At 38.8% G+C, this 11,541-nt stretch overlaps 1 protein-coding gene across 1 annotated transcript; it reads left to right on the forward strand.

Moving 5' to 3' along the window:
• Positions 1-8,550: 8,550 nt before the first annotated feature.
• On the forward strand, positions 8,551-9,489 carry LOC131275242 (putative olfactory receptor 2B3). The gene has a single exon (XM_058285071.1). The coding sequence runs from the start codon at positions 8,551-8,553 to the stop codon at positions 9,487-9,489; it is 939 nt and encodes a 312-aa protein (XP_058141054.1).
• Positions 9,490-11,541: the final 2,052 nt, after the last annotated feature.

The following is an 11,541-nucleotide window of genomic DNA, read 5'->3' on the forward strand; positions in this document are numbered from 1 at the left end:
TACAGTGAATGAAGTGGAGTCATTAGAGTTGCCTTGGCAGATGATTGAGGTAGGTGTTGGAAGGATCTGAGTTGGGAATGTCGGAATGAAATTACATGCAAACTAAGAACCCAGTTCCTACTATACTTCTTATGAAATCCCTTAGGATGCTCCTTTTTTTAAGAGCATAAGGAATGACCTAGTGAATAAGACAAAGTATCTTTGAGAAGCTAATGACCCTACAGACCAAGGTTGAGAATAGAAGATGCATGGAACAGAAGATGTCAATAAGGACAACAGGATTCCAAATGGACAGAGGCCAGATGGCAGCACTAGCCACCAGCATCCAGCAGGCTAGAATTAACCTCATGGATATAATTGTCTTCATGGCTAGGAGAGCTGGATCAGCATCCAGGACTCCTTGACCCCACAAATTAGTGGTGGTGGCTAATAGTCTACAATTTTCCTGGGAGAAAGACAGATGTAGAGACAACTGGAATTTTGCTTGAGTTTTGTACTCAAAAAGCTTTAATTGTTGTGAAATGGAAGTGGGAAGTCCAATAGAAAATCATGATCCTCAACCAGTGTCCTTACCTAAGCCAATTCTCAAACCCTAGAGCCTGTCAAATATAGGGAGGGATAGATCTTTAAGGAAGCCCTTTAGAATTCCACCCTGCAAGTATATGCAATATTTTACCTAATATTTCCTCAAGGGAATCTGTGGTCATTTACCAGAGTAATGGGATAAAGGGAAAAGATAAATATTGAATGAAGAGGCTGAGGGCTCTTGAATGTTAGGGGCACTAAGACCAGGGCACACAAGATGTGCTCGTGCCCCAGCAGCAGCAGGGGCTGACAGAGGAGGGGAGGTAATGGAGAACTAGCCTAAGTCAACTATACTAGATCCAGTGGGTGTGCACACCTACCTTGTGGTTAATTCTCTGGTCTCTGAATGCATAATGGGGATGGATAAACGTTACATCCAGAAAAAACCTTTCACTGATGCTCTAATGGAGTAAATGCCCAGAGAAAAACCATAAAACTGGCCTTCCTCAGCCAAGATCTGAAGCAATCCTACATCGAGAGGATGCATATATCAGTCCTGCCCTTGAAACATAACTGTTGAAGAATAAAGGGTCAGGGCTCCCATCTCAAAGATAACAGGCACTGCGATAGAAGACAGTGAGATATCTTAAATCAGCAAGTGGGTACCTCAGTGGCAGCTGCTCTGTCATTTGTACAGTCTTTACCAGAAGAAGTTGCTATAGCCTCTAGCATGTGATTAGTCTCTATTAATTTCTGTTTTCAGTAATGAGAAAGCTGAACCTGGGGTGTCTCTCCTTGGCTGCATACTGCATTCTCTCAAGGCTAACCACATGTCATGCTTCCCAGCTGGGTGCCATGTCTCATGTGGAATGAGCACTCATGGCAGGATAAACTGAGGTCATTTTTTCATGTGATGGTCATTCTCCAGGTGTAGCTTCTCTTCACCTGCGAAGGTGACCCAGACCATTCCACTGCTTGCTTTGGGAGTTGTAACTCTACTTCTTGCAGCAGTGAAGGGAAGTGGTCCCATGTAATCAGTATGTCCATGGAGAACGGTTTTACCCCCACCCCATGCAGCACGGCCCCATCATATTCAATGCCAGTGTTTTGTTTTGAAGCTCAGGTCATAGTCTTAGGCTGTGTTTTACCCTGTGATAGCCCAGAGGCAATCCGTTTTTTTGTGCCCACTCCACAGGCCAGAGGAGACCCTGAGACCTGAGGATCTAAGGGCCCAGATTGCCTCCTGGGAGGGGAAGTTCAGGGGTGCAGCTGTCAGTCTCTGTGGGATACACTGGACACACTGTGCAAGGATGGACTTTAGGTCATTCATAGCCATGTCTTGTGAGTCAAGCATGTGTGGAGATGAGCGAGGTTGAGAGCTATTTCCAGGTGTGGCGCTCCACACACACTGGAGCTCTTTCTTAGGAGAAAATGACTTTGTCTCCATTGGCCTGACCCCTCTGCCAGGCTTTTGCCCACTGCCCAAGAATTAGTGACGTGGTGGAGTTTGGGCAACTGCAGCTCAGAGCATCCTGGAGGGTTAGCGGGGCTGCTCCCAGCTCTGCCGACAGTGTGGGCCCCACACAGCCATCTTGGGCACATGGGGGCTTGAGGCCAGGTGACCTGCCATGGATCCCAGCAAGATGCATTGTACACCATGATGCCATTGTCAAAGGGAGATACACCGACTGCCTTTCCATGCTCCAGTGGTTCCCAGGGGCTCCCCACTTGGCTAGAAGAGGGGACAACAGTGGTGCCATTGCCAGGTCTCAAGATCTGTGGAAAGGGATTGAGCAGGGGAGGCAGCTCCTCCTGGACTGGGAAAGGCTCATTGTCAAGTTCAGCCTCCTTATCACCAGTGAGGCTTCAGGGCAGTGCTGGCCTCCTGCTGGGATTCTCCGTCACCCTCACCCACGGCACTGCAGGAATCTGCACTGCAGTGACCAGCATGGCCTTGTTAGCGATACCTTCTGGATTTTATATTTCTATTTTATAATTTTCCTTTAAAATCAGTTTTCTGATGTAATTCAAGTCCAATCAGTCTGTATTCCTTTGAAAAATAATGAGGTCATATGAATTCCATATGTTAATACTTTTTGACATCTTCCTCCATTTCTGGTAAACAATGTAAAAAAAGAAGGCCATACATGAACAAACTTTTTCTAAATGTATCTATAGTATAAAGGGACAAATACAAAAACTGTAAAAATTTAATAATAGGAGAATGTTTGGGGAAGTATATATATAATTAATGTATATAATTCACATATAAATTATATATGTAAATATTATTTTATAAAAGAATATTATACAGCTAAAGTGTGTATTAAAATGTTATGACGGAAATGATAGTGTTCTACTGATAGGATTTTTTTCTTTTTTTTAATTGCATTTTTTTGAAGATACATAGATCATGAAAACTGCTACATTAAAAAATATAAGAGGTTCCCATATACGCCTCACCCACCCCATCCCACTCCTCCCACATCAACAACCTCTTTCATCATTGTGGCACATTCATTGCATTTGATGAATATATTTTGGAGCACTGCTGCACCACCTGGATAATAGTTTATATTATAGTTTATACTCTCCCCCAGTCCATTCAGTGGGTTATGGCAGGATATATAAGATGGATTTTTAAAGTTTATAAAAATGCACTTTACACAAAAGAAAATTTGTTAGATAAAATATATGATATTACTAACAAGTGATTTTCTTTGAGTTTATATCTTGGCTGATGCTAAACAATTTCCATGTTCTTTATTAAAAATCTTGGATGATCACATATTAAATTATTAATTTCTTAAACCAACTTTTCAAAAACTTTTATGTTTGAATACCACATCATTTCCTCTCTTTCTGCCCAAGTGAATAACTACTAAATTGAAACCTCCATGTGTTCATTCAAATGTCAAATGACTTTACATGACATAATTTTCAAACAGCAGATAATTTTCAAACCAATGAACTATAGAACAACTATTTTCATACATGCACCATCAGAGGGTTCACTGAGGTCATTTACCCTTTGCTCTCCAATTTAAATAACTCCAAATTACTTTTCATGGTCCAGGTTTCATGACTCTAATCTTCACCCTGGCCTCCTACATGTGTGTTGGTAGAGAGTTCACCTCCATTCTCTCTGACACACATATTGAAGAGTTGCTACTAGTACGGTTGATAATTTACATTTTGGTTTACCCTTTGTAGCACACAATTTCGTGGGTTTTGACAAAATGTGTAATGGCTCATATCCCTCACAATGACCAGTTAATCTTGAGGGTCTCTGGAGTCCTCAGGGGTAAAGAAGAGCACAGAGCATTGTGTGAATGGCATCTGATTGGTTTTATCTAAGGTACAACCTTCTGTCTGTGACTACCACGCTGCTGAAGTTCATAAAAGCTTTTCTCCTTGCATAAATGCATGAAGAAACTAGTGAGGAGAGCCCATGCCAGTCAAATGTGCCTGTGACTGAAGATAATATCTAGGAAGCTCTTTCACCTCATCATGAGGGTGGTTCTCATATTAAATTTTTTTATCCAGTCCAGGTTTTATGCTAATTTCATTCTTAATTTGTGTAAAGAAAGAGAGTTGACTAGGAATGTCACAAGGGTTGAAAGCTCAAAACATCTTTGCATTGCTCAGCCTGACTTTGGCCCCAGAAAGACATGGATATCTCTGTGACTCTTAGAAAGGAGGTGAGTGATCTCCACTGTGGAGGGTTGTGTTACCTGACGGGTCAGCTTCATTCAGGAACATCTGAACCACATCTCTGCCCTGGGTTGTATCACATGAAATAATCAAGTTTCCTGGAAACCTTGTCGTAAATCTCAAGGATTTTAAGCTATTCCACAGATAGTTTTTTTAGCAGGCACCGGGATTGAACCTAGGACCTCATACCTGGGAAGCAGAGGCTCAACTACTGAGCTACATCAGCTCCCCAATGAGACTTGGTTGGTTTGTTTTTATGAGGTACTGGGGATCCCCAGATCTCGCAGGTTGGAAGCAGGGGTGCAAACACTTGAGCTACATCTACTCACTACCCACAAATAATTTTCATCCTGCCACCCTTTGAGTAAGCATTTGCTCATTCAACCTCCACACTTAAAAACAGTCTGTGGAAATTTTTTAAGTGGAAGAAGAATTAGTAGGATTTAAATTTCCTTTAATTTGTGTAAATTATATAAACAGGGAGAGATTGAATGAGAGTGGAATGAACATGTTCTTCGTTAAGGGTAACTTCACATTTCTACTCATGTTAAAGAGGATTTGGTGGGTGAGCTGACATCAGTTTCATACAAACTGTGAGGCAGAGTGGTGGATATGAAAAAAACAGAAGGAAAAACAGCTGCTGAGTACAATCCTCTAAGAAAACTGTGTTCCCCAAATTATGCTAGCAACAGAGAAAAAGTGGCATAAGCTTTTCATCCTGCCATATTTTACTTTCCAGGGCTGTGGAAATAAGTTCTGTCCCCACCGATAGTGAGCTGGTTGTCTGTTTCCTCACCTGCATGCAAGCTGGGCTTGCCAGAGTATTATTGTTTAATGATAACCAGGTCACATTCATTAAACACTTCCTCTGGTTCAGGCACTGTCCTGAGTTCAGAGTGACTCATGTGAGCTTGGCAGTAACTGTCCAATGCTACTGTTAGATACATTTCAGTCCCTCTCCTTTTTCTTACCTGCTAACCTACCTTCATAAACATTTTGTTACTCTCAATTCAGAGATGGAAAACATGACAGAAGCTTGTCCACCTATGTGGTCAGATGTAGTTGGGCAGACTGTGGCTCCAGAGGAAGTTTTCCCAACAGCTAACTTTTAAAGGTGATATTTTAAAGAACAATGCACAAAGGGATAGAGAATGGAACATTTCCTTGCTTTGAATTGTGTTTCTTTAGTGATGGGAAAGTCTCATTTTTAAAAAATGTTTGTTATTTTATATTTTTCTTCCCCAAATCACTTATTTATTTACATTGCTCTTTTTTTTTCTCTTGGACTTATTGTCTTTTACTCATAAAAATTATACAGTAATTCTTTATATTTTTATTAACCAAATTTTGATATAAACACTGCATAGTTCTCCATCTTGTCATTTATCTTTTATCTTTGCATATGGTCTTTGTTAATATATTACTTTTAAATTTATGTGATCAGAAAATAATCATTTATAGTTTCTACCTTTGGTGCTATGATATCATCTTTTGCAACTTAAAGATAGAAACCCTTTATTTTTCTCCCATGTTTTCCTACTATTATTTCTCATTTTTTAATTTTACAGTACTTCAAATCGATATAGTTTATATTTATTTATATGGTATTATAAACAGTAATATTATTTTTTCTTCCAAAGTATTATCAAATTGCCACTTTACCACTCACTTAAAAATCATACCACTAATATTATTAAATTCTCCTATTTGTGTCTATTTCTGGATTCTCTCCTTCATTCCATTAATCTGATTTTTTTTGTTGTTAATGACAGTAGACTTTTAATAAGTTTTGACAACTGGTAAGGCAAATGTCTACTCATTTTTGTTGTTTATTTTTAAATCATTTTTTTAATGAACTTTAGGACAGTCAATGGCTGACAGACTCAAGATAAACTGATATTATAAATAAGGATGTTTGGGAGAAATGCTGAGTTTCACAGCTCTATGCATCTAAATGTTTTCCCATATCCACTCTTTTGTGGATGAATCTGTTCTAGACAGATACTGATCAGGGGTATTAGAATATAATACATCCTGATTGTTTGGGACTTTATGTGATTATGATATAGATAATTGTGTCTTGTACATTATCATGCTACCAGAAGAGTATGTGAAGCACTTTGATTTCTATTCCATTAGAATTTCTTTAATAACTATTAGAAACAAGGTGTCATCAAGTTTAAACATATTTTTCCTTTATTCCACTAAATCAAATATCCAATCTTTCTTGTCCTATAAGTCTAACTTTCACTAAGTTAAACCAAATTGCTTTGAACCACCAAAATTTCTCTTTTAACCCAGATATATTTCTGATGATTTTGTAATTATTGCAAAATTTCAATTTTTTGCTTCCTCCTTCCTTCCTGAGATTTTGTTTCCCTTTGAATTATGCCTTTCAGTAATCTAAGACCTAAACTTGACCACTTAGTGGATTCACCTGTTCTCTAAAAGAGGGGAGAATTATCACATGCAAATATGTCATTTTGCAGGTTTTGGTAGACACCAGGCAAAGAATATTTTTACTGATCGTTTGAGGAGAAATAAAGTACTGATTACAAATGCATAATGACACAGCAGGCATCTAAATGAAATATAAATATGTAAAACCTCCTAGCTCAACGTGATTTCCTCCCAGTTTGCTTAAGGCCTGGTCTTTTGTCCTTAACAGATTCCCTAAGGGATTTCAGCCCTCCCTCCCCCCAAGAGCTCAAGTTTAGTCCTCTGCTTCTCTCTGTGATTTCAATGGCATTCCAGTGTCAGCAGCTCTCCTGTCCCCCATTCTAGAGGAATGTGAGGCTTCTACTTAGCTTTCACCTGTTCTTACCTGTTATGGGCACATAACATGCTCTGAACGAAATGAAGTTTACATCTCCTTGCATTTACCAGCTGAAGGTCTATTACTATTATTTACGAAGAAATATTGTATAGCTGCAGTTGAAAGGCCAAAATGAATCATTACATATGATGAAAGGAGTTACAAATCTTACAGCCATTTCTATTCATTCTCATGTACATTTTCCAATGTCAAGTTTCCAATGTCAAGTTTTCCAAAGTCAGATTTTCCCACTCCGAAGAAGGTAACTCACCCTAGGGTAAAATGTGTCAATCTTTCTCCTTATTTCATCTTTTTTTTAAGTCTGCCTGTCATTGTGCTCTATTATTATGCTTTGAGATTCTGCGTAACTCAACCACTGTAGTCATCTCATAAACCTTGCACTTAAACATGCAAAATAGACTGAAAAAATTCGGGTGCACTTAGGTCTTGAAACTAAATACTTGACAACATCCACAGACTGCAGAAAATCAGATTGGTTATTGGATTTTTAGTACTGCTTTTCTTTTACTTTAGTTCCATTGTTGTATGCAGTCCTTCTTCTTGTGCTATCTGTATATTCCAGGGAAATTGGGTGTAAAATAAGTAGTTGCTTTTAAATTCTGAGCCTTGGGCTCAAATTGCTAAGTGTGCTGAAAGCAAGTTATTTAATCTCACTGTGTCACAGTAGCAATGAAATGCTGACCGTACCTTTGTATCTGGATTTTAGCAAGAATAGAAAGCATTGCTTCAGGCATTGAATGGTGTTTGCCCCATATTGGTCAAGCACTGGTTAGGTTGGAGACTTTACTATATTAACTCAGATGTTTGGAGAAGGGAAATGTCACCCATGATCATCATATATCACAAGTCAACCATAATCTTAAAATCTTGAATCAAAGCACAGAATATCTGTGGTATTTCTTTGAGGAAACAGGCAGCATAATTATCATTTAGAATAAAGGGGCAACCCAGAAAGTCACCTGAAGATGTTATTAAAACAAGCAGAATTTCTACAGGTGAATTGCAGATTTAGGTAAAACTCATAACTTTCTATATTAATTTGCTCAAAATTTTGAATCTGAAATAAGCATAATTGAATTCAAAGCAGTATTTATTATAAAAAATATTTGTGAAGGTAGGTAAGCAGGTAAGAAAAGGGAGAGGGATTGAAATGCATTGAAACTTAGTTTTCCATACTCTATGCTGATAATTTTTATATCTTATGGCATTTAAATGTACTGATTTAAATCATAACATCAATCAAACAAAACTACTGAAAACAGAGGAAATTCTTTTTACCATTATGTAACCTCTGTAATGGCTTCCTTATGATATTGTATTCATAAGGATTCCATTTAACTAACTGTAAATTCTGCTTCGTGCTGATCTATGCAGTATAATTAATCTACATTCAGTTCAGTTCAAATAGGAGTCTTCAATGACTCTCTCGACTGTGTTCTTTTTATGCAATTTAGGTAATTAAAACTAAGTGAATCATGAATTGGGCAAACAAGAACTCCTCACAAGAGTTCATACTTCTCGGATTCTCGGACAGGCCCTGGCTGCAGATGCCCCTTCTTGTGGTTCTGTTGATATCCTACACAGTCACCATCTTTGGAAATGTGTCCATCATGATGGCATGCATTCAGGAGCCCAAACTTCATAAACCCATGTACTTCTTTCTCACTAATCTTTCCGTTTTGGATCTCTGTTATACCACAGGCACAGTCCCTCACATGCTGGCAAATATTTGTCAGAATAAAAAGACCATCAACTATGGTGGCTGTGTGGCCCAACTCATCATCTTCCTGGCCCTGGGGGCCACTGAGTGCCTCCTTCTGACCATTATTTTCTTTGACAGGTTTGTGGCAATCTGCAGGCCTCTCCACTATGTAGTCATCATGAGTCCTGTGTTCTGCCAAAGGAGGCCTGCTTTCTCGTGGCTCTCTGGTTCCAGCAACTCAATGTTGCAATCTTCTTTTACCCTTAGCATGCCATGCTTTGATCATCAGGAAGTGGACCACTTCTGTGAGGTCCCTGCCCTTCTCAAGTTGTCATGTGCTGACCCAAAGGCTATTGAGGCTGAGCTCTTTTTCTTTAGTATATTAATTCTGCTAATCCCGGTGACATTGATCCTCACCTCTTATGGTTTCATAGTTCAAGCAGTATTGAGAACCAGATCAGCAGAAGGATGGAGAAAAGCCTTTGGGATATGTGGGTCCCACCTGGTCGTGATGACTCTCTTCTTTGGAACAGCCATCTACATATATCTACAACCACCTTCATCCACCTCTGAGGACTGGGGAAGAATGGTTTCCCTCTTCTATGGAGTCATCACACCCATGTTGAACCCCCTCATCTATAGCCTGCAAAGTAAGGATATTAAAGTGTTCTTCAAGAGGGTGATGTCAAGAACCATTTTCTGTAAGAAATAAGTAATCCATGATGAACAAAATCATCTAGGCCACTCTCTACTTTAAGGTGGTAATAACTTTGAACTAATTTTCTTATCTTCCAGGCCTTCATTATTTGTTTGAATTCTACTGAAAGTTAAAAAAAAAAAATTCTTTCTCTCTTCAGGAAGAAATACTGAGATCAAGAGAGCTCATTTCTAAACTAAAAATGTTTCTGCTTTCTAGAGATCACCTAAAGCACTTTGTTCCTTGAAGTCCAGAAATGACGTTTCCCTTCAAAGAATGTCAGACTAGTCAGGAGTCTTAGCAGTTTACTTTCCCATTATAGGCTATTTGTTCTAGAATCATCTTGTGCATTACCTTTGTTAAGTGATTCCATATTTTATGATTAAATATCCAGCAATCTCAAGCCAAAACATATTCCATCAGCACCCAAATCCTCAACCACTTCACATCATCCTATCCCTTGATAAAATCCATCCTATATCCTTTAAGAACTGCTCTAAGCATGTTGGATGGGTCAAATATAACTAGATTTAAAGTAACTAAGGGGGCACATCTTATACTAGAAGCCTAAAATGCTAGTTAAGGGCCACTTCCAAATCTTTTCAATTCTTCTTCTTTTTCCTTATAGACAGCATTTCTCCTTTTTCCCCCTCTTCTGTCAAATTTATTTGTCCCAAGCTCTGCCACAAGCATCTCTCTAAATTATAAGGCTAATGATTTATAGGAATGTCAATGGAAATTTTTTTTCTAATATTAGTCTGAATTAATTCTTTTCAGTTACTCATTTAGCAAACATTTATTATTCACTAGGTAGTATTACATCCAAAGACAAACTATTACAATTACTTTACTGAAGGAATTTTCTGGTAATCAGGAAAGGTAGTTTTTTTTAAGTAGACAAGTGTCATGTGCAGGGGAGGCGAGGGATTCTACAGGGGCACATGAGGAGCTGCACATACAAGTAGTGTGATAGGAGAGCTGTCCTTTTGATTTTTCTGGGAGAAACAATTCTCCAACTGAGACACCTAAGTAATTATCTGGAGTTGGCAATGTAAGGACATAGAAGAGGAAACATTTTAGGCAATAAGTGGGATTACACAACAGAGTTTGTCAGAAATTATGAGTAACTTAGTATGATTAAAACAATGCACATGGGACATACAAGATGGTTCCAACAGGTTCGCCAAAATGTTTGGACATTACCCAGTAAGTAAGGCAGAATAATTACCAAATTTTAGCACAAGAGGCAGCATTAGAAGAAAATAACTAAAAACCTAAGAGCAAAGTAAGGAATATATATATATATATGGCTGTTGTTTTTTTAACTTTATTTATTTCCCCCCTTCTGTTGTTCGCACTCACCGTCTGCTCTCTCTTCATTCACTGTGTGTTCTTCCATGTCTGCTTGTCTTTTTTTCTTTTCACCTTTCTCTTTAGGAGGCACTAGGAACTGATCCCAGGACTTCCAAACTGGGAAAGGCATTCAACTGCCTGAGCCACCTCAGCTCCCTGGTCTGCTGCACTCCTCACTGTGTTTCCTCTGTGTCTGCCTTTGTTGGGTCTTCTTGTTGTACCAGCTCATTGTGGAGCAGGGTGCCAGCTCTACAAGGCCAGGCCAACTTGCCTTCCACCAGGAGGCCCCAGGAATCAAACACAGGGCCTCCCATATGGTAGGCAGGAGCTCAATCACTTGAGCCACATCTGTATTTCCTCATATATTTAAATTATGTTTTCTAAATGTGACATTGCGAATCAGTCAGAAACAATTACTTTACAGGGTGTCCAAAATGCTGATTGTCTTGAAAACAAATTCTTAAGAAATGCAAGGCAAAAAAACCAGCAAAAATATATGAGATGTCTTTTTCCCCAAACCTATATATACCAATACCATCTCTCACTGGATATATGAAATGCACTTGATAAATGTCTTATCACTAGGCTGTTAGCTCCTTGAGCATAGGAACAAAATTTGATTTGGCTCATCAATGCACTCACTCCCACAATTAGCTGTAAGGGAAGAAAATGTAAATGCAAGTTATTGAAACTGTGAATAGTTATAGCTACTGT

Source organism: Dasypus novemcinctus, chromosome 22, assembly GCF_030445035.2.
Source record: "Dasypus novemcinctus isolate mDasNov1 chromosome 22, mDasNov1.1.hap2, whole genome shotgun sequence".
Lineage (NCBI taxonomy): Eukaryota > Metazoa > Chordata > Mammalia > Cingulata > Dasypodidae > Dasypus > Dasypus novemcinctus.